We start from the raw sequence: 23,929 nt of genomic DNA, 5'->3' as shown, positions 1-23,929 counted from the left end.
AAATGTACTAGGTTATTTTGATTCACTGTATTACATCCTCTTGAATTTCCCAAACGTTTTGTTGATTTCTGTCGCAGGAAGGACCTATGATTCACGCTGGATCGGTGGTCGCAGCCGGAGTATCTCAGGGGAAATCCACAACATTTAGGAGGGATTTGAAGGTAATTTTTTCAATTCAAAGTTTCCTAATCCATAGTTTGTTTTTAAAGTTTCAGTAAAGGCAAAGTTAAAATAGTGAGTAGGGAATTGTAAAATAAATTTTGGAAATAGCAAATAAACTTGGTTTTTGGCCCAGAGCAGGAGAATATGGAAGTCACCTTTCACACGTTAATTAGGGTTCGTGATTTTCCATTTTATAACTATCTAGATATACTTTGAAGAAATATATATCATAATTTTTTTTTTATCAGACCGTCACAACCAACAGGGAAACAGGTAGATGTAAGTTTGTTGAAATTTTCTTTGATAGATATTCAGAGATTTCAGAACGGACCACGAAAAGAGGGATTTTGTCTCTGGTGGTGCCGCAGCGGGCGTCGCGGCTGCCTTTGGTGCTCCGATAGGAGGTGTGCTTTTCAGTTTAGAAGAGGGCGCTAGTTTCTGGAACCAGTCTCTTACTTGGAGAATTGTAAGTAAATACAATAAATGTGGCATTGCCGCCAGGATTCTTTATACAGGATTTGGAAAGAAAACAAATGATTTGGCATATATGGGTGGGGGGGAGGGTTGCTGGGAGATGGGGTGGGGGAGGAGGGTGTAGATGCAGTTTCTCTTGGTATATTTTGATGTTGTTGTGCCAAAATGCAATTTAGAGTTTATTCCTTATATCTAAGTATGAGATATTTAATATGTCATATATTACATTCAAATAGAACTTGTTTTCATGGTAAACATTCTTTTACTCTATGCTGGTGATGACAACTTGTGAGACTTTCTTTCTTAATTAAAATTTATCAGCTAAAGAAGTGCTCTTCCCTTCTCATCATGTGACACATAACTTAACTTTTCTTGAAAAATGTGATCGTTAATTTGACTTTATATGAACCTACCAGATAAATATCCTTTAAAATTCTTTCCCAAGCAGAGATGCCAAATCCCTAACACATCACTTTCATGTTTTATTTGGTTATTTCCGTTCGCAGTTCTTTGCCTCGATGACTTGTTCGTTCACCCTCAACGTCCTCCTTAGTTACTACAATGGCAACCCATGGAGCCTCTCAAGCCCTGGTCTTATTAATTTTGGCGAATTCACAGTAAGTTTATTTCTGTGTAGGTCTCTTTCTAAATTAAAGACAATATATTTTAACTACTGTGGATTGGCAAAAGTGGTTACTTCACAGTACTCGCTGGGGTTGTTTCCAGTGAAATGCAGATGATGGCGATGGAAAGGACAACTTCCACCACCATCATTGTCGTTGTCGTCAACATCATTATTCTTCATTCTCATTATTATCACTGCCATCATCGTTATCATTATAATGGCGGAATGACTTAAAATCACTTAATTGGCAGACCTTCATCGATCACCTGGAACATACAAAATCAAAGTCTTTTTCTTGTACGTAATCTGGTGCCGTATTATTAAGTTAATAAAATTATCCTTGATCCATGGTCCCACCGTGGGCATGTTCACATGGCCCTCTCGTGAACAAACAGTTTACAGAAAAACAGCCGCAATGTGTAGTGCTGAATAGCTCCATCTGTAGAGCAAAGAGATTGTATCCGAATGTCAATGGTTTGAATTCTTTTTAATTCTAATTCTAATTCTATTGTATAGTGAAATAGTTCTTTTGTCTTCATGTCACAATTACATCGCAGGTTGTATATTTATCAGTTTTATTTTAAGTCATTTTATTGCAAAGTAGCATCAGTTGTGCTCATTTACAGCTGAACCGACCTATGACCACATTATCTTAGCTTCATGCATATCCTTTTCTTTAGAATTAATGTTATGACGTCAACACGGCTATGTTCTCAGTTCATCTGAACCGACCTTTGACCTCGTCATTCTTTACAGCTTTCCAGTTTTAATTCTTGATCACTGTGAAATCCAAGTACGATGTTTTCCATGCAGGTTTTCTCTTTCTCTTTCATTTTCAAGGGAATCGATTACCATGGTTACGAGATCTTGCTCTTCCTGTTGATGGGTGTCATCGGGGGTTTGTTGGGGGCGCTCTTCAATGCAATCAATTACAAGATCACAGTTTTTAGAATGAAGTAAGGTCTATTGCACGGAGCATTCCGTTTTCTTTTGTACTTTTCAAATGTTTGTAGATTGTTTTGTTCTTTTATGACTTTGGTGAGTAGAACTCTGTGTTATGTTTGGTCCGTGGTACTTTCACAAGTAGTTTCATTCACAATGTGATGAAATTTTGTGACATCATTCTGCATTGGGGAGCATTCAATACAGTTACAAGGTTCTGACACTAAAATAGAACAGCAAGGAACTACTGTTATTGAGGTATGTAAGAAAGTACATCACCAAAAAATTACATAATATGAGAACTCACATCAATATTAAAATCTGTACAAGACATTATTGTTGGAAGTATTATTCAAACTAAACATTTTCATTATAAATTCCCTCTTATACTCTTATTCCACTTGTTGCCAAAGTTTGACTTCCAATGGTCGGTAAATCTCGAGGTCATTTATTCTTCAATCTCTGTACCAGATATATATGAAAGAAATATGAATAAAATAACTTAATAAAAAATAAAAATATTCTTCCTGTTATTTACTTACAGATATGTCTATAGAGGTAGTATGTGTGTCATGGAGGTCATTGTCATAGCAATCCTCACCGTCTCTCTCAGCTTTCTCAGTATCTACCTTGGAAAAGACTGTCAGCCGGTGACACAGTATGTAGAAAACCCTCTTCAGGTCAGTAACATAGTTATAAAAGTAGTACAAGTTATTTGGAATTGTCTCAGTATATTCCTTGAAAGAGACTGTCAGCCGTTAACACAGTACATAGAAAAGCCTCTTCAGGTCAGGTAACATAGGTATTACAGCAGTACAAATTATTTAGAATTGTCGCAGTAGATACCTTGGAAGAGACTGTCAGCCATTCACACAGTATGTAGAAAAGCCTCTTCAGGTCAGTAATATAGGTATTATAGTAGTAAAAGTTATTTAGAATTGTCTCAGTATAGTCCTTGGAAGAGACTGTCAGCCATTCACACAGTACGTACAGTAGAAAAGCCTCTTCAGGTCAGTAATATAGGTATTATAGTAGTAAAAGTTATTTAGAATTGTCTCAGTATAGTCCTTGGAAGAGACTGTCAGCCATTCACACAGTACGTACAGTAGAAAAGCCTCTTCAGGTCAGTAATATAGGTATTATAGTAGTAAAAGTTATTTAGAATTGTCTCAGTATAGTCCTTGGAAGAGACTGTCAGCCATTCACACAGTACGTACAGTAGAAAAGCCTCTTCAGGTCAGTAATATAGGTATTATAGTAGTAAAAGTAATTTAGAATTGTCTCAGTATATTCCTTGAAAGAGACTGTCAGCCATTCACACAGTATGTAGAAAAGCCTCTTCAGGTCAGTAATATAGGTATTACAGCAGTACAAATTATTTAGAATTGTCACAGTAGATACCTTGGAAGAGACTGTCAGCCATTCACACGGTACGCAGAAAAGCCTCTTCAGGTCAGGTAACATAGGTATTACAGTATTACAAATTATATTTAGAATTGTCTCAGTATAAATCTTGGAAGAGACTGTCAGCCATTCACTCAATAAATAGAAAGCCCTTTTCAGGTCAGGTAACATAGCTCTTACAGTAGTACAAATTATTTTGAATTGTCTCAGTATATACCTTGGAAGAGACTGTCAGCCATTCACAAAGTACGTAGAAAACCCTCTTCAGGTCAGGTAACAGGTATTACAGTATTATAAATTATTTAGAATTGTCGCAGTAGATACCTTGGAAGAGACTGTCAGCCATTCACAAAGTACGTAGAAAAGCCTCTTAAGGTCAGTAACATAGGTATTACAGTAGTACAACTTATTGTGAACTGTCTCAGTATATAACCTTGGAAGAGACTGTCAGCCATTCACACAGTACATAGAAAGGCCTCTTTAGGTCAGTAACATAGGTATTACAGTGGTACAAATTATTTAGCAATGTCTCAGTTATACCTTCGAAGAGACTGTCAGCCATTCACAAAGTACGTAGAAAAGCCTCTTCAGGTCAGTAACATATGTATTACAGTATTACAAATTATTTGATTTGTTCTTGCAGCTTTTTTGTGGCGATGGGGAATACAGTGCCTCCGCCTCCCTGTTTTTCTCAACTCCAGAAGAGTCGGTGAAGACTCTGTTTCATGCTCGGGAAGGTGAGGAACGAAATGTCTCACGTTAATCCTTCCTGGTTATTCTAGAAATTCGTTTTGCCGTTTTACTGGAGTCAGGTTGTTTAAGCTGAAAGTGTCTGTGACAGTCTGGTGTAGAGTAGTCTTGGTTATATATGACTGAAATAAGTATGCCTCTAGCCTTGTCTTGTAAATTACCCCGTAACCATCAACCTCAGTGATGATCCCAGTTCTCACATCCTAATTAGGATCAAAATTTCTTTCCAATCTGAAATCAGTAATCATAGTTTGACCCCAACATCAAGAATCCCAAAAGAAGCATTTGCAATAATGATAGAATTGATTATAAACAGATTCTTAAGCGAAATGTTTCGAAGCATATGAAAAATTAGCCGAGTCAAGATATTTACTATACTTTTAACTTGTGTTTTGTCGTTCCAGACCCTAATGTGGGATTTAATAGTTTCAATATTTCTCTCAAAGAAAGACTTTTAGAGTAAAATGTCTGCTTTAAGATTTGAAAGAAGACATTTGACCTTGTTCCATTTGGATCCCACTAATGATGTGGAAAAAAACCCTTGTGTCTTGGGAATTGAGTTGAGAATCAAATGCTGAATAATTCGTTGTGCAATGGATGCTTCTCGTCTTTGCAAATGACTAGAGAGCAACAGCAATCTCACGCACAAACATATACACACAAACATATACACACGCACATTCACAGAATAAAAGTTTCTACTTCTCTCCTTGTGTTTCTTCCCGACAGGTTCCATCAGTTTTCTAACCCTTCTCCCGTTTTGTGTGATATACTTTCTCCTGGCAACTCTGACCTACGGACTGAGCATCCCCAGCGGTCTGTTCATACCGTGTCTTCTGGCCGGTGCTGCCTGGGGCAGGTTGTTTGGGATGTTTCTTCACTATCTATCACCTACACCTGAAGTAAGTACTCACACGGTCTCTTTCCTCGCACCCTGCCTTCCTCCCTCCCTACCCTACCCTTTGTGTAAATCAGTGAACACTCTGTAACGATTTACAGTAACATTTGATAGCAGTCCCATCTGCTCCTGTAATCTATTTCATGAATTTTGAGCCAAGTTGACCCAAAGAAATAATTCTTGGATAGCTGCTTGATTGGAACACAATGGTCTTATCCCTGAAAATGGCTAGTTTATCTGTTCCTGAAGGATACTGTTTTGTATTTTGTAAAACTTTTCTGAGAATGTTTTTATGGCAGGGAGTTTACAATTCTGAAAAAGGCATCATTTTCTTTCTTGGATGTATATTTTAGGACCATGCCCTCCTACCCCCTCCCCCCCTCCCCCATTCTGCTCTTGCCCTCTCTCATCCCATTTCACTATGTCACCTTGCCATCATTTTATTCTGTAATTTACAAGGTATACACAGCAGTCCTTGATAATTTTGTATGTTTACTTTGGTTTTGCTGCAGGTATTCTCAGCTTGTGGACTTTATGCTTTAATCGGGGCAGCTGCACAGCTTGGTAAGTACTCCCATATAGTGACTGGTATTGCTACCAGGTAATGCACCTCCTTAGTCATGCAATAATATGATTATACCACCTCCTTATATGAGACATGAATTTCATCAACGGGCTCGTTTTCTTTCAAACTTAACATCATGCTATAAAGTAGGTAACCGATTCAACAGCATGGATGAATGTTATGTTATCATTGTTAGGTTGGGTTACGTATAGTCGTGTAACTTCATCAAGATTAAATCTGATGATTTTCTTGATAATTTTGGTGGGAACCAAGTTAAAGAACCAAACAACCAATTCCGTGTGTGACATCACAAATTAGTGAGCAAATCTTCAATGGTGAATAATCTTTAAAGTTTTGCACCTCAGGAGTGGTGCATGCTGTTTAAGTGGTAGTTGGACCAATTGTTTCTTCTCATGTAATATATTCTAAGTATTCCAACTTTAATAAAAAAATGATTTAACTAAATTGAACGAATAAAATCCATCATTTTGTAACTTGTCTTTTATTTCTCTTGCGACATTTTATTAGAAGGTCATTATTTCTGTTTCTTCTATTGTTTCTCCTGTTGTTTTTTCATTGTTTCATCTATTTTTTTTCCATTGTTTCAGCTATTCTTTCTTCCATTGTTTCTTCTATTGTTTCTTCTATTGTTTCTTCTATTGTTTCTTCGATTCTTTCTTCTACTGTTTCTATTCTTTCTTCTACTGTTTCTATTCTTTCTTCTACTGTTTCTTTTATTGTTTCTTCTATTGTTTCTTCTGTTGTTTCTTCTATTCTTTCTTCTGTTGTTTCTTCTATTCTTTCTTCTACTGTTTCTATTCTTTCTTCTTTGGTTTCTTCTATTGTTTCTGCTATTGTTTCTTCTATTGTTTCTTCATAGGTGGGGTGATCAGAATGACTATCTCACTGACAGTCATTCTAATGGAAGCGACTCACAACATCACCTACGGCCTGCCTCTCATGCTGGTCCTCATCACCGCAAAGTGGGTCGGTGACATCTTCAACCACGGCCTCTATGACATCCATATAGAGCTACATAGCGTCCCTCTTCTTCATTGGGGTCCACCACCGGTATCCTCTCACATCAAAGCAAGGTTGGTGATTAGAGTTAGGAGTTGCGATGGGTGATGATGGATTTAGTAGTTTAGAATGCATGCCAGCCATGACTATAAGCCAGCCCCCCCCACTCCCCCCTCCCCCAAATTAAGAAAAATCTGCATAGACATACAAAATAGAAACCTACAGAAATATAACAAATTTTAACGTAAAATAAAATTAACATTGATCTGCTATTTTCTTCCTCCCAAATTTTTATCAGTTGGTTGATTATTCTTTTATTTAATTCCTTTCTAGTGATGTCATGAACCATCCAGTGGTCACTTTGAACACCATAGAAAATGTGGGCAGACTTATGGACATTTTACTAAAAAATGATCACAATGGATTCCCTGTGGTTGATCCCTATGATGAGGTAAGTGTGATATATCTAGGCAGGGAAGTAAGAAGTCCCAATTAGGCAGATGATTGTCTTTTAGCAATCCTCTCAGTCTCAAAATCTGTTGGTCAATCTTGTAGCCACTTCATAAAAGTCCCCAATTTTATGATTTAAATTGATCTTAGTGAGTTAATCCTTGTCACTGTTGTATGAATAATGGACTGGGTGGTTCTGAGTCGACAGATATGTTTTACAATATATGCAAACAGGTCATTCAAATGGTGTCAAGCAGCAGTGGCAGTCCTATGCGAAACAACAAGCCTGCTTGGCTGTCACCAGGTTTCCCTATTCTGTAAGTGAATACTGACGAATGTGATAGTTCAATATAATGGTGTCGGTGAGAGTCATATGCGAAACAACACACCTGCTTGGCTGTCACCAGGTTTCCCTATTCTGTAAGTGAATACTGACGAATGTGATAGTTCAATATAATGGTGTCGGTGAGAGTCATATGCGAAACAACACACCTGCTTGGCTGTCACAGGTTTCCCTATCCTGTTAGTGAATACTGACGAATGTGATACAATGTATGTAAACAGGTCACTATAATGGTGTAATGCAGCAGAGTTAGTGATATACAAAGCAACACGCATGCTAGCTTTTGTATGGTTTTCTATACAGATAGTCAATACTCATGCATATCATATGTATCTGACACTGTTTCATATTAAGCCTTATTCATAGGTTCGTTTTTGCCTGATTAAATATAAGTTAACTGTTAGTTGCAAGTCAACAATTACCTGCAAGTAACTTACCTTCATATATTATTATTGGCAGGAAATTGGGGACATTTGTCATATTGATGTCGACCCACTCGTTTTGACATTACTGGGTAAACTCTACACTTTTTAAGGGCACCTCAGTGTTTGGGGGAAGCCTTTTTTTGAAGAGATAGTTGTCAAATGGCCAGATTCCTGTTTTACCTCCAACATATACAAGTATTTTGTCACAAAGGAAAATGTCCAAGACCAAAGAACTTGAAGATAAGAGGAGGTTGTCTCCTTATGCAAAAAGATTGTGGGACTAATAATTTCAGGCTGTGAAATTATTTAACGATCCAAGTGTTGCTCAGTGAAGATAAAGAAGACGAATGATCTCCATGTTTGTAACCTTTTTTAACACCAGCTTACATTTAACATGTTTCTACACACGAAAAGCCAAAGGCAAAGATCGAAGGACCCTTTCAACACTTTTGGGGGTAGTTCTGGGGACACTCTTAATCTGTCCATGGAAAATCGGGGATGTCTGGTCACCTTATTACATATCTGTGAAACTTCATTAGGTCTTGCCAAATATTGCTGACAGTTTCATAATTAGGTTTGCGGTATTTCAAGACTGAGGTCGAGGGCCATGTTTGGTTACCGTCTATGGTCTTTAGTACTCTAGTTTGCAGTTACCGGTGGACGAAGAATAGATCTTTGTGATCATATCAGTATTATCTACGTACACCTCTTCACTTCCACAGACTCGTATTCTAGGCGGGACCTTCCGGGGCCTCATTATCCGGTCTCAACTCTCTGTGTTGTTGAAGAATAAGGTAAGTGACTGTTTACTTTTCCAGTTGAAATTTAGCTTATATATGCAAAACCTTAGGAATGTAGTAAAGTGTTGGAGGATGGTGTAATCAGCATCTCAAACGATGCACACACATGAACAAGTTTACATGTAAGAACAGAGACAATAAATATTCCAATAATAATGCAAGTATTCCTACTGGCCCCTCCCCAACCCCCACTCCTGCAACTCCCAGCCCTGCCCACCACAAGTTGTAGGACCCACAATGGTTTGAAGAGAGAGGGTTGATACTAAAGCTAAACAAACATCATCTGTTGTTGTAATGTACCATTGATATCTACCTTTTGTCACACAGGCATTCACATCGTGGCCTACCTCCAACGAGCCAAGGAAACGAATCCAGTTGGACGACTTTAGGAACGAGTATCCCCGCTTCACCGAAATAGCAGATATCAGCATCACAGACAGAGAGAGGGAGTGCTCCATTGACCTACGACCTTTCATGAACCCATCACCTTACTCAGTCTCAAAGGTTAGAATGTTTATGTTAAAATAAATGTAAGAGAGGAAGTCGTTGTGACCAGACATGCCGACCGCTCAATGGTGTTAAACCTGGAGATTTATAAGAGAACACCATGTAAAATTTAGCTTTTTTTTTTTTATTGTGTCAAGATTTTCTTTTCATGTGTGATTTAGAAATCCCATGCAAAACATGAGTCTCATGGCAGGTATGTTTAACATGAATATTCATGAACATGAATATGTATGTAAAGTATTGATGTATTTAATATGTAAATATAAGGGAATATTTTAAAGAAAAATACATTTCCATGAACAAAACAATGAATTTCCGTCGGACATATCCAACCGAATCGAGAACATTTTATGACTACACTGTAGATATTTGCGGGGGGGTGGGGGGGGAGGATGTGGCTAATCGGGTATCATATCACTTGTTGACCCGGGAATTAACAGAACTGCTATATGCAAGATTTATGTTAATTGATAGTAAATTGAGTTGGTTCCATTATGAAAACCTTAACTTATTAGGAATTGGGAGTTGTAACAAGTCATGGCCACATTCATAGATGATTTCATCATTTTTCTTTTTGTATTGAGCGATACAATGACCCAAGTCAATGATTGAAGTCAAATCTGTTCGGAATGGTCAACTAAATAGTTAAATGGAGTAACTTACCTGTATATGACTCTGTGAAGACGATACATCAAAGACTGTTGTATTCCATCTGACCGTGGAGGGCATCTTAAATTGTCAGTTCACAGAACAACTTTCATTGGATTAGATTTCAGGGTTATTTGAGTTATTCATGCTGGTTTTGTTTCTCATTCACACACACATGACAATCCTCAGGAGGCTTCACTACCGAGAATGTTTCGTCTGTTTAGAGCTTTGGGTCTCAGGCATTTAGTCGTCACGGATGGCCATAATAGGGTAAGTATTACACATAACACAACGATGCATTTCCATGTATACAGTAGTTCCAACATTGCTCTGCGGAAAACTTTTCAAATGAGAAGAGGTTTGAAATAAATATGACCTTTACAGACTACATGAAGAGAAATTCATTTTACTTTTGTAAAAGTGGATCTGCTTTGAGTATGTAACATAGGCAGTGTATAAATCAATTTGAATGTATCTATAAGTGGCCAAAATGTTTTCATGAAATTTCAGTAAATGTTTCTTCAGCAATTTCTCAAATTGAAACTTCAATAATTCATGTGCAAGCAAGCAGTAATACAAAACAAAGCCTGTTGGTTTAAGGAAAGACTATAACAGTTACCATGGTCACAACAATGGTAGCTGAAGCTAGGCTGTCTGCTTGTATTGCCTCCAGCACAAAGTGGCAAAATATCTGAGTTTAAGAGGGAAATTATTCTTTGAAAATAATCAGTAATGAAACAAACTGGTTAAATGAAAAGGTCACAATAGTTACCATGGTAAACAACGATGGCAGCTATAGCAAAGCTTATCTGCTTCTGTGGTGGCTGTTTTATAATAGTGTTGTCCACCTTCACAAAGGTAATTTTTTGGGAAAAGTTTGATTTGATGTTTTCCTGGTGGAATCAAATTGTTCAAAGAATGTTGGATTTTTCCTTTTTTATTTAAAATCTAAATATTATGATGCAATAGTATGGAGTCCTTTACTATGATTCAAATATCAATGATGATATGATCATGTTACATATCTAATTTTGATCTTTATCAAAATTATAGTTTTAGACTGTTATAACTGCAGAGCATAGTGTTAATTCTGCATATGCTGTTTGTGGAATCTAATGAGCTTGATTCCAAGATTCCCAGCTTTGGTTTTGCACAAAGACCTGTGTGACAATCATAACACTAGGCTTTATTAGTAAGGTTGATAGGACAAAATATGTAAAAGATATTATTGTGCTGATGAAGAAATTGTTTCAGATGTTTGCTATTGTTAGAATTTTCCCCCAAAATGAAATGGTTTGCGGAAATTTTGCATACATATTACATCATATAATTGACAATTTGGTAAATGATTGTTGTTGTAAACTCCTAGATAATTATCTTTCTAAACAGGTCGTTGGTATCGTCACTCGCAAAGATCTCGCTAGATACAGGTACAACAGTCACAGAAATCGAGGCTTAGAGGAACTACCCATAGTCTCCATTTGAGGAGAGACAGAGACTGGAAGGTCCCAAGAATTATCATCAGAAGAATCTAGTTGCCATGGTATTACTCGAATCTCCCGGAGGAATATGGTAACTGCTGTTAAAGCGATTGCCATTCGTTATATGATAAATTTGCCATGGAGGAGTGTCTTGTTGCTATGGTAACAACTCTACCAGAGGAACGTCAGTAATGTAGTTTGTTACGGCCAAGTGTGATCATGTGCAGTATCCGACGAGTCGAGGATCTTTGTTGTTAATCCAAATTGCTGCGAGAAGTGAATAGCATAACAAGTATGTTGTTGAAAAGAGTCAAAGACTGTATCAGAGGAAAGCAAGATGCTGGAAGGTCACAAGATTTTTCAACGGAAGAATCTAGTTGCCATGGTAGTGCTCAAATCTCCCGGACGAATATGGTAATGGCTGTGAAAGTGATCGCATTCATTGTATGATAATTTTGTCATGGAGGAGTGTCTTGTTGCTATGGAAACAATTCTACCAGTTTACAACGTTAACAACAATAACTAATTTTACTAACAATATCTGTCTGCTTGGAACTGAATTGAGTAGATTAATTACCATACGGCAGCAGAAATAGAATGAAAAATTCATGCAAATGCAAAATGGAGTTAAAATTTAAAGCGACTGGTTATTGTGTACAGCATGAATGGAAATTGATGGGGTTTTTCGAGAGAAAGTCAAAAAATTTTTACAAGCTTGAGAAAAGTTTTTTACTATTTTTTTCAAAGCAAACATTACTAGTTACTATTGGTTTAATAAAATGCTAATATTTACCTAAATGTATTCCTTTAACCTGTGACCTTCATGTCAAAAATCGGCTATCAACAGGGTTCAACATGTTTGAAGATTCTATCAGTGAAGTATCCTGATTTTTCTCCTTTGCTGTAAATGGTGCAGGAATCTTATTATATATCTCTCCTTTAAGGCTTTAACTCACAATTTGCTTAATTCCAAACTGTTACTGCAGAAGAGTCTTGATCAAGTTATCAATTCTGTTAAATCTTTGTAGTTTTTGTAATGTGTAGGGTTTTGTACATGGTTGTGCTTATGTTCCACATGAAGAAGTACATTTGAAGAGTGCATGAGGTGGAAATTGAACATCAGAGGCTGTTTTGGGAAAGTGGATATGCGGGGGAGTTAGGGACTGGCCTAGGGTTGTGGGGGAGTGGGGAGGGGGGGTTTGTTTGGAAAAAGCATCGTAAAACCATTTGAGCAGCATAGAATCAGGGAATGATCTAGAAAGAGTCACGATGTTTATACATTTATGGAAGAGTAGATCAAAATTTATGACCAGCAGAAGAAATGTGGTGACAAAGGAAGGATTAAAATATTAACATTAATGTAATATTAAAAAGTGCCTTAAATATCATCATTATGTCTGAATGTATTTAAGGAAGCTAAATGTAGAAAAGTATGATCTCGACAAATCAAATATTAATGAATGATGGAGAAAGTTTTGTTATAATATATTACATCACCTGAGCTAGTTTTTATACACTATATAACAAGTTAACGTCTAAAGGCCTGCAAATGAGTCATGGTCTAATTTCAAGGTTAAGAATTTCATCCTGGTTACTGTAAACTCAAACTTTAACATCCATAAATTCAGATTGTGGCATTTCTAGTGATGTTGGTCAGGTGATATTCAACTGCAGAATTTGCTACAGATTTTGATCAAATTTAAACAATCATAAATGCAACCTTTTTTTTTCCCATTTCTGTTATTTGTTTGAGGTGATGAGATAATAGTATTACAACTTTCATTAAAGTATCTTCATTCCTTTTATATAGTTCAATAAGTTAGCCTCTACATGTATTACAAATGACCCAAGAATACTGACAGTATTAAAACCTCTCCTAATGGTCATCCATAGGGCATTTTTCAATGCAAAAAAGTATTAATGGTCTCATATTTTTGTCTCTTCAACATTTTTCAATGCAAAAGTTTTTAATGTGTCTCATTTTTTGTCTCTTCAATGCCTGAGAAATCATTTCATTATTTTCAACTCACAAAACGTATTTTGTTTTTGAAAATCTTTTTTTTTACGATTTTAACATGGTAACTGAGAAGGGCAATGCAGAACATCTATAACATGCTGGCATTATTTGACTGAATTAACTTTACATTGAACTATTAGTGGGCAAATAACACACACACAAACATATACTTACATATGTATATGTGGAGGCTGGAAGTTTTTTTACTGCTTTTGACTTTCCAACTCACTACGATTTCAATTATATATATATATATATATATATATATATATATATATATATATATATATTTATATATATATATATATATATATATATACACATATATATATATATATATATATACTATTTATATATATATATATATACTATTTATATATATATATATATATATATATATATATATATATACTATTTATATATATAATATATATAATTTTCATATGCCTTCTATAATTTACAATGCATTTGACTTAGTTCTTTTCTCGGTATCTCTTCCAAGATCTGTTTTTAGGACTCACAAATTATTTTGAGTTGATTAGCATCATAATTAGTCTCAAGAGGAAGACACCTGCATCACCAAGTCTCAATAGGAAGACACCTGCGTCACCAATTAAGAGGTGTTTTGTCCTCACCAATTAAGAGGTGTATTGTCCGATACAGGTTGCAAGGCCGCAGTGGCAGAACGACCTCCCTTAATGAACTGGTTTCAAACCTCCAAGGACATACAATTAGCGTCCACAACCTTGGTTTGAATTCCCGATGGAATCTTGTAGTTGTTTTTTTCTTCATTGTTCTGTTTTTTGCCAACTGATTACCATCTAAATATTAAAATATGTAAACGTGTTTCTCTTATTGTTTTCAAAATCGAAAACAGTAATTTTATTTAGTACTATTGAACTGGCAGTAATTGGTTTGTAGCATATTGTTGCTGTATGAAAATTTCTTACTACTTCAGTTATATGTTTTCAAAAAAAGGGTGATGGTATTGTGTTGTTCGAGGAAGGCGGGTGGGGGAGCTGGGGGCATCAAAGGTGCCACTAGATAGAATAAGTCCTTGTTCTTTCGCGTTGCGAGAGTTTTCGACAGTTCGGTCACTTACTGTAGGTTTCGTGCAGTCACTCCTGATGTCTTGCTTAATCAGACTCTTGCCTCATTGCATTCTTTCACAATTGTTTATTTTTCAAATTTTTTTGTTCATAATTTATTTCACAACATATATGGTATTTTATCATGATAAAAGTCACATTGTTTCACACCCCCCCTCTTTTTTTGGCACATAGTTTGATGTTTACTTCTGCTGTTTTTTTTTTTTCTGTTTCTACGGTGTGAACCTCTTGTTACACTCCATCAGGCAGTAAAACCTGTATAAAAGAAGGAAAGAAATCCAATGTATGTATAAATATGTACATTTGTAAATTGTTACATGATATGCAAACATTTGTATATAAATATAGATACGCATAATCAATGCCTAGAACAAGATTGACTGGTACATTACACACCAACTAGTTTCAAAGTGTTGTCATGTTATCAATTCTTTTCTGAAATGGATATTGTCCATGTCTTTAAAAGGGAAAACTTTATTCCTTTTCATCTTTTCGTCTTTATTGCTTGTCTTTCTAGGTCCAGAGGACAGCAATGCTGTTGTATATGATGTGTTGAGCGAATTAAGCTTCAACTAGAACATCTAAAATCATCAATTTTGTAGGGCACAGATGTAAAATATCCCTCTTGTTATTTATATGTTTGGCCAAAGGTTTGAGTACAATAAAATAATAACAATAATGACAGTCTTGAAGATTTATTAAAGGCAGACATATCCACTGATAACGGTGCTCAAGGCGCACCACACAACACTTTCCCATCGCTTTTTCCCCTTATCCATCGTCACTCTTTTCCCTGACACATCCTTAATTTCCCCTCACCCATCCTCGCTTCCCCCCTCAACCATCCTCGCTTCTCCCCTCACCCAACCTCACTTTTCCCTTCACCCATCCTCGCTTTTCCCCTCACCCAACCTCAATTTCCCCCTCACCTATCCGCGCCCATCACTATTTCCTCTCGCCACTTCCCCTGACCCATCCTCGCCCTTCCCCTGACCCATCCTTGCTCTTGCCCATCACCCCTTCCCCTCACCCATTCTCTCTCTCTCCCCTCACCCGTCCCTCCATGATATATGCTGATATTTGATGCAAGTTCTCACCATGGAAACAGCCCTTTACTTGGTTTGATACGAATCTGACCTTGCATATGATACCAACCAGTCCCTTTCTGTAAAGTGACCTATAAAAGTAACGGAAAAAAATGAAAATAAATCACAAAACAAAGTTAATTGAAAGGGGAGGGTGGGACGGGGGGGGGGGTGGTTTGTTAATTGTTTGTAATATATTACTTTCGTTTTGTATATTATCCCAGGTGTGAGCTGTTGATACATTTGTTCAGACAGGATGCAAAGTCGTCTTTAAATGTTTGGTTCTACAACATACTAATGAAACATGTAGATGGACTGACGCAATAGAATCTGTTGTTCCTCTTTGAAGAATTTTGAAAGATTAAAAATAAATAGTAAATTTAGAAGTGTTACCATTTATTTATTTATGGCACAGAGTGCACATAGGGGATGTTTTGTCGGGCGTTTTGATTTAATCTTGTGAATTACTTCTAACCTTCAAGGCGCATGTCCATTGCCCTCGTAGACATCCATAGGCGAAGGAGCCTCATTTGATTTGGGGGGCTGTAACGACTTGCCCGAAAAATATAACCAAATTTTTTTCGCGCGCTCTGCGCGCGTTCTACATGTTAATGTGCATATTATATAGGCATCCATCAGTTATTACATCACTTGCCAATAACATAAAATCATTTTCCGTGTTATTACCCTTCTATATTGGTTAGAATTATTGGGGAAGTCGTTTCAATAATAATGATAATAATAATAATATAAGTTTAACCATTGAAAAACACATTACAAATTATTCTTCTTTCTGTAGATGCCAGTGGCGGAGCTAGGGGAATTGGTCGGGGGGGGGGGGGGGGGAGAGGGGCGCTTTTGACACTATCTAAGCGGAGCGCCACCACAGGTTGGCGCGGAGCGTACAGAAATTTTTGAGTAAAGATACTTCCTAGATCGCCGGAAATGACTCTTTCCGGGCCTTGCTATTTTGCAGATAAATGAAGAATAAATAGGTGTCATCGCCATTTGTCAGAAAGTTGCACTAACAAAATGTGAAAAATGTCAATAGGTATTTGAGAGCGCAATAAAAAAGTCAATAATCGCGAATAAGTAAAAAGTGGTAAAAAGCTGAAAAGGGCGCCGGTAGTCCATTTGAGTCCGTCAGGGGTCATCGCCCCTCTGACTGTATGGACGCTCTGCCACTGGTAGGTGCCCGAAAAATTCTCAGCATATTGCCCAAATTTTCACCAAAAAATTTGAAAAACACATTGCAAATTATTATTCTTTCAGTAGGTGCCCGAAAAAATTCTCAGCATATTGCCCGAATTTTCACCAAAATATTTGAAAAACACATTGCAAATTATTCTTCTTTCAGTAGGTGCTCGAAAAATCCTCAGCATAGGCCTATTGCCCGAATTTTCACCAAAAAATTGAAAAACACATTGCAAATTATTATTCTTTCAGTAGATGCCCGAATAATTCTCAGCATATTGCCGAATTTTTACCAGAAAAAAACCAGAAAAACACATTGCATATTATTATTCTTCCAGTAGGTGCCCGAAAATTCTCAGCATATTGCCCGAATTTTCACCCAAAAAAATTGTTGGGGGGCTGCAGCCCCCCCAGCCCCCCGCCTCCTACGCCTATGTTAAGACATCTAACCCAGTGGCGGACTGGCCACACGGGCATTTGGGCAATGCCCGGTGGGCCGATGGGCCGGTGGTTTGGGGAGCTTGGTAAAAATTACAGCCCATTTTCACAGTAGTTTATAGAACGGGCTGTGTAGAAATATATTTTTAACTGTGGGAATCAGCTCATGAAATCACCATGTTAGTTAGTCTGTTAGTTCGTATCAAAAGAACGTGCTATTGGCAGCCCGTCCGTGCTAATGGATTTTATTTAGGTTTTTTTCCCCGTTATTTTCAAGCATGTTTTCACAAAATGCTTGAAAAAACTAAATAAAATCCAGTCTAAAACATATATTTTTGTTTATTTTTGTTTACGTATTTTAACTATCCTCAGTTTAATCAAGTGTTGCTTCTGGAAAATTAAGTTTTTGGGTCATTTTTAAAGGATTATTGTAACCTACAAAATTGAGAAATATAGCACCATTTTGCATCTAGGCATTCCTTAACTTCAAAAAAATCTTACGGACGGCGATCACTATTTAAATAGCATATCAATGAATAATGGGCCGGTGTAGGTGGAAAATGCCCGGGCCGGTGTTAAAACCCAGTCCGCCCCTGCTCTAACCTGTACCCGTCCCCTCAGTTGGACCCTGTTCTGCCGACTGTAACCTTGGCTCACCTCTTGCTCTTCGTCCAGCCATCTTCCTAGAGATCATTCTTGCCATTGGATCTCGATTAATTTTAGAGTTCCGTCGAGAGGCAGGACTTGTTCACAGGAAGAAATAAAAACCGTTAACTGCATTAAGATGTCTTTGCCTTTGTACATATATCATAGAGTGTTAAGGATTAAATAATTTCTAATATTCGTTAATACCAATAACCAAATTTAGAAATATTATGTATGAAAAGTAGACAAACTGTAAGGTCGTTCCTTAATAAGAAGATGTAATTATCTGCCTATGTATTTTTCTGGACAATGACTTGATGGTTACTAAGACATTCTAGCAGTTTGTTTGAGGATGTATTTTTTGTTTAATATGTTGTTGCTCTTTAAACACACTTCTTTCCGTTCTGGTTGTTTTTCTAAAACCCTTTTTCTAAACTACACGAAAACAATCGTTTTTGTTTTGGAAATGACCGTTAAACATCGGACGTTTGTCGATTAAAGCGACTGGACTATATAGTCTAATATGTTATACACGACGTCATTTCCTCAGATGCAACACAAAATTTGATGGGGGAAAAAACATGTGACTTTCGTGTACACAAATGACACGTTTACAATACAAAGTTGTCAAGGACACATGGTGTTGAATATTATCCAACGGGTCTCTGTTGCGTTTATGAAGTTAAAGGAATATGTTTTGATTGAGTTATTAGAATTTATAAAACAACTAATTAACATTTAGCTCTGCACTGATGAGTCGATGGCATCGTCAATGTAGCCTTAAAGGAGCGTTCTACATTTAACAAATTTTTAAGGTGAATGTCTTAAAAAACGGAGCAACTATAGAATCGTTACTAACACGATTTGTTTTCTTTTCTGTTTCCTTGGACTAGGCCAAGGGCGGCGGAAGCACTTTTAATCTGGGGGGGGGGGGGGCACCGACATCAAAGGGCACTTTGCAGAAGTTTGATTGGACTGATGTAGCCTTATATTTAGTACCCTTTATAACTCTTATTGTACTAACTTATTTACGTATACACATCACTCCATCAACGTCCTGCCCCCCCCCCCTCTCAAGGAAAATATGCATACTAGCACTGCAATATCCAATGTGCAAATTGGGAAACAAGGAACAAGTTTTCTTTTGAGACAAAATGAGGTGAAAACATGCTAGTTTCTAATGTAGGAATCTTCCGAATTAGAGTTTATTTCTTGTTAATATCTTAACAAGTTTTTTCCATTCGGAATAGCTTGAGTTTGACCCACAGAAATTCATTAAAAGTCAGGGGCGTAGCCAGGATTTGCAAAGTTGTATGCACGACTATCTGAGCGGAGCGCCACCATCGGTTGGCGCGGAGCGTACAAGAAAATTTTTGGTTTTACAAACCCCTCAGATGGCCGGAAACGGCCCTTCCCGAGTGTTCATTCTGGTTCCCTGGACTCTTGCTAACTTGAGACACCTCAATTTTTATGTAGAAAAAGGGCACAGTTTTAACCTGAGGAAAAGTGGGGGGGCACGTGCCCCCTGTGCCCCCCCGGTTCCGCCGCCCTTGGACTAGGCTATAACATATCAAGAATAAACTTGTCTAAAGACATCCTTTAATCAACATGTTGATTTCTTTAAAGCTTTTTAGCTTAACGTTAATGATTTTTCTTTATAATTTAATATCTGACCATACATAATATCTTATTAACCTTATGTGTAAGTTTTTCCCGTGGATGAGCTGTCGTTCCTTAAGAAATTACGACGTTTTAAGGTTATGACTAAATCTGATAGAATTATTGTGCAAGTTTAAAAAAAAATGAAAATTGTTATCATATTTTAATACATATAGTGTACATCTTTTGAACTAACAGAACATCAAGATGTAGCCACGGAAAGGCAGAGGTTGCTGGGATGGGGGTGGACTTGGGGGTGAAGGATGTCCCACTTGTCCTTTTCTCTTACCAATGCAAACACTAGAATACTTTTACATTGACCGTGAGCTTTATACATTTATAAAACGGCCAACAATCTTCCCCTTACCCCCTTCTCACTTAAGATGGTATCACGTTTCTTCTAAGCCTATATATGCTTAAAAAACTAAAACATACCTAGTGGTGGTGCTTGTGGTGCTTGAAGTCGACGGAGAAAGTAGCTATAATTACGTGAAGAGGGAAACCAATTATATATATATAAGTCGTTAATACTTCTGTATAAGTGTGAAACATGTAGAGTTCCAATTATTATTAGTAAAACGATACTTTAAAGTAATGCAATATCACATGCTTTCTTGGAAATGTATCAAACGCCATAGTCTGGACACGAAAATTAAGTTCACTAATCCTGTTTCTCATAAATATCTCCCCACTCTTGTCCCTTTACATGTGGTGAAACTCAATGGCGTAGGAAGGAGCACGTTTAATATCGAAACTATAGTCGGTAGCTTACGCAGTACTTATTCAAAACAGATCTATATACTATGACTTAACTTCAGCAGAGTATAACTAGGCCGGTGAGGTGCCAAGTATCGAAGATAAAGGACATAAAAAAATATAAAAAACCCTCATCTGCCGCAGCCGTATCACTTTACAACTATAAACTTGAAATAGCAATAGATCTGAAAAGTACGGAAGCACCGAAGAGCCCAATTACTTTCAGTTGTTTTTCACACTTTATAAACGTTAAATTAACAATTTATAAAACGTTAACTGCACACTTTTTTCTTAAAAGTGTGTATTAAAGAAAAAGTTGAAAAGTAGTTTGGCTCTTAAGTGCTTCCGTAGAAAAGAGATGTGTGGAATTATACAGCTTTACTTTTCTGTAATATAACACAACCGCCATCCCATGCGTTTTAAGCAGAACTATGTGAATAGATATGATGGTATACCGTTATGTGAGGTATCGTCAAATAAAATGGATTACTATTATTATTATTTTTATTATTATTATTATTATCGTAATTTAATTAACGCGACTGCATCTTACCACCTTGTCTGTGCGGTGCGAACTGTTAACAGATATTTGATTATCCACTAAACTCGTCTGCTCAGTCGTTTTGCATGATTGGGCACTGTAGTTTGATCCGTTTAAGCTGACAGGTGATTCATGCTTTGCCTCTATTTTATATGTTAATAAGAGAGGAAGAAAGAAAAGAAAAGTGTACATTTCCAGACGAATGCTACGAAATATATCCAAATAAATATCTATTAGCATAAATTAACATTATTATTTTCTCCTCTAATCTGTATTGAGAATTACATGTACTTCTCTTTACTAGGTTATATTGAGCCCAGCGTCATTTTATGGGAGAAGACTCGACGTAAACAACAAAGGCGTCGATAGTCATGTCCGGCTTCGGGGACAATTATGTCAATGGGTACTCTTTTTGAAGTTTCCTTTAGTACCGTACGTTTCTAAAAATACGTTTCTTTATCCCATACTTCCCCGGGCCCCTCATTTATTCTCGGGTGTATCTATCATAACCCCCTCTCGTCGGGCCTGGCAACAAGTTTAATGACACAATATAGGCAGACTGATTCCATTGGAGTACAAAATTGATAAAGTTGCGGACGGAGACCTATGATATTGATAATTCACTGATGTTAGGGTGCTATTATAACATCTTTAGGCATGCTTACTATGCCTGCGCCGTTTGTGGTTGCTATGCCTTCTTCTCAGCAATTCCTCGCCACCCGATGTTGATGTAGTTGTTGGTGCAAATCGAAGGGTTTGGTGTTCGGGTCTGGATTCTTGAGTAGGTTGTACTGAAATGAACATTACATGCGTAAATACAATTTCTCTTATTAACTTTTCAAACATGTAAAAAGTACTCGACTCTAACAAGATTGCATTGTATATAGAAATATAGCGTAGAATGAAGAATGTGTAAATGTGGTATGTATTGGGGGTGAGGTGGTGTGCGTATTGGGCAGGGGGGTGTGCGTATTGGGGTAAGTGGGGGGGGGATGCGTATTGGGGCAGGGGTTGGATGGCAGACTACAATAATGAAGGTTAATGTAGCTTATACTGTGTCTAATTGTTAATTATTTACGTTCTGCTACTTAAAGTGCAGGAAGCAAGGTTTTTTCATTGCCCTTCCGTTCCTTGTGAGCCAACGTTATTCATACGTCTTAACTAAGGAGATATCGAAAGGACACGTTTTTGACTAACTAACCATTTTAAATAGAGAGTAGATGTATCATACAGTATTTGGTCTTGAAAATCACCGAAAAAATGCATCCAACTGGCATAAAGATATATGCTACAATTTAACATGTAATGTGAGAGAAACGTCGGTGGTTCATTTTGCACATCAAAATCCAGGCAGTTGAAAGGGAGAGGGAATGGGGGGGGGCAGGGGAATGTTGGTGGTCGGTGGGTAGACATAGTCAAATTTGTGGCAGTACACTATACGGATCACCACATGCTAGTCCATACTCTGTATCTGCGTATAAGGATAGTATAATCCAGGCCAACTTAATAAGTTACAACTTACCTTCCTTCATATAAAGATGCCACAAAAATTCACCAGTCACTATTATCATTACTATTAAACAGAAGTACTCGGAAACGTTATTAAACATGAAAACATATCGCAAGAGATCGGATACTTCATCGGCAGCCATCTTGATATAGAAGTATATAGGGACTGCAGCTTTGGCATCAGCAGTTTTTATGTAAGAAATTTAAGGCATGCGGGCGTCGGATTATGCGCAAATTCCGAAAAACATAAGCTCACGCGCGTTCAACCTTTAAGATATACAATGTGCGCGCTTTGTCCCTAAAGTTAGGCGCTCTCGCCGATATGCAACATCTTTGGGGGCTCTATACGGTCCGTCGCGCATAGATATATTATAAGTTATCTATTCCGTTGCGTCGCCGTAGCGATCAAACGATGCTTGTTGATCCTCGGTTCCTCTAGAGGCCAAAGCGTCAATGTACCGATCCGGCGTTCAAATTGAATTGCGCGCCCGTTGTTATTTATTTGGGCTTGCCAACAAAGATATTTTTCTACATCTTGAAAACTATGTCTAGTATCTACGATATGATATTAACCATGTAAAAGTGAAAATGAAGTTGATGCTTTACAGCAGTGATGTCGAACCTTTTTGGAACCATTATCCAAACACCGTCTTCTCCATTGCCAGTTACCCCGACCCCATATCCTATGGAGACGGTCATTTCACACAGTTAGAAATAAAAATTAACCACAGGCTTACAGGGTCGACTCTTCTCTATTCTGTATTGCCCTGAGTTGCGATATATGGTATATGCGTTTATATTTTGTACAATCCTCTTCCCCACATCCAGTTTAGTGCCACTGTTCACGAAAGCATTCATTCATCATCTGGATTTGTTGCTGATGACCTCATGAAGAGCTTGAGACGGATTATCTTCATCAACATGACGTAGATACAATCAGGGAAACCATGGTAACATTGTACAATAGCTATAGACATCCGGATAACTTGGGCGGGGGAATCGGGGTGGGGTGTAGTATCCGGCCCACTATGTACGTATAGTATTACGAACATGGCTGTTAAGCTTGAGTGCCGTCGTGTTAAGTTCATCGGTGGTGGTGACTAGTGCCATATAATGATAGTGTACGATAGCAGCTATATCTACAGTGCACAACTACCGAAGTGCATAATTCTCATCACAGCAAACTAATACAGTACCATACTTATAGACAGTGGTTGCGAATTTCCTGTACCCTTTTCTGGTTTAACTGTGCGACTCTGACGTCACATTTAATAGCAACAAGGGGGCCTTGCAATCTACCGTGAGTAGTCTGAAGCCAATGAAACATGTCCTTTCGGACTTAAAGGCATTGAAGACTCGCGCACAAAGAAACGTCTAATGCCGGTAATCTGACCTAGTTTAGTATGAGGTGTAACAGAAGTGTTTGACACCACCATTGATCTCACAAAATACACACACACCTTGCTACCGTCGGTAATTAGA

The 23,929-nt window shown here is 37.5% G+C and overlaps 2 protein-coding genes across 5 annotated transcripts in view; one reads left to right on the top strand and one right to left on the bottom strand.

Annotated features, from left to right (window-relative positions):
- LOC139959738 (H(+)/Cl(-) exchange transporter 7-like) overlaps window positions 1-13,411 on the top strand; it is a 29,664-nt gene extending 16,253 nt beyond the window's left edge. For all 3 annotated transcript variants that reach the window (XM_071957561.1, XM_071957562.1, XM_071957560.1), the window contains exons 9-22: window positions 78-161; window positions 470-628; window positions 1,143-1,253; window positions 2,102-2,217; window positions 2,748-2,883; window positions 4,251-4,344; window positions 5,087-5,259; window positions 5,768-5,819; window positions 6,701-6,914; window positions 7,174-7,291; window positions 8,781-8,852; window positions 9,186-9,362; window positions 10,203-10,283; window positions 11,403-13,411. In XM_071957561.1, coding sequence (XP_071813662.1) covers window positions 78-161; window positions 470-628; window positions 1,143-1,253; window positions 2,102-2,217; window positions 2,748-2,883; window positions 4,251-4,344; window positions 5,087-5,259; window positions 5,768-5,819; window positions 6,701-6,914; window positions 7,174-7,291; window positions 8,781-8,852; window positions 9,186-9,362; window positions 10,203-10,283; window positions 11,403-11,498 — 1,683 coding nt within the window. In that variant the 3' untranslated portion in view covers window positions 11,499-13,411. The remainder of the gene's footprint in view (window positions 1-77; window positions 162-469; window positions 629-1,142; window positions 1,254-2,101; window positions 2,218-2,747; window positions 2,884-4,250; window positions 4,345-5,086; window positions 5,260-5,767; window positions 5,820-6,700; window positions 6,915-7,173; window positions 7,292-8,780; window positions 8,853-9,185; window positions 9,363-10,202; window positions 10,284-11,402) is intronic.
- Window positions 13,412-14,672: 1,261 nt separating this feature from the next.
- LOC139960315 (uncharacterized) lies at window positions 14,673-22,662 on the bottom strand. Of its 2 annotated transcripts, none has more exons than XM_071958603.1 (7): window positions 22,461-22,662; window positions 21,604-21,729; window positions 20,951-21,081; window positions 20,077-20,120; window positions 17,995-18,080; window positions 15,737-15,797; window positions 14,673-14,875 (listed from the first exon to the last, which is right to left on the bottom strand). In XM_071958603.1, the coding sequence occupies exons 1-7, from the start codon at window positions 22,588-22,590 to the stop codon at window positions 14,833-14,835; spliced, it is 621 nt and encodes a 206-aa protein (XP_071814704.1). In that variant the 5' UTR covers window positions 22,591-22,662; the 3' UTR covers window positions 14,673-14,832. The 2 variants fall into 2 exon arrangements, with proteins under 2 accessions (XP_071814704.1, XP_071814705.1); XM_071958604.1 differs by having other exon boundaries at window positions 15,718-15,797; window positions 22,461-22,660.
- Between the last annotated feature and the right edge of the window lie 1,267 nt (window positions 22,663-23,929).

This window comes from Apostichopus japonicus, chromosome 19 (assembly GCF_037975245.1).
Source record: "Apostichopus japonicus isolate 1M-3 chromosome 19, ASM3797524v1, whole genome shotgun sequence".
NCBI lineage: Eukaryota > Metazoa > Echinodermata > Holothuroidea > Aspidochirotida > Stichopodidae > Apostichopus > Apostichopus japonicus.
The sequence above is the reverse complement of the archived record's forward strand: the minus strand, read 5'-3'. Positions and strand labels throughout refer to the sequence as shown.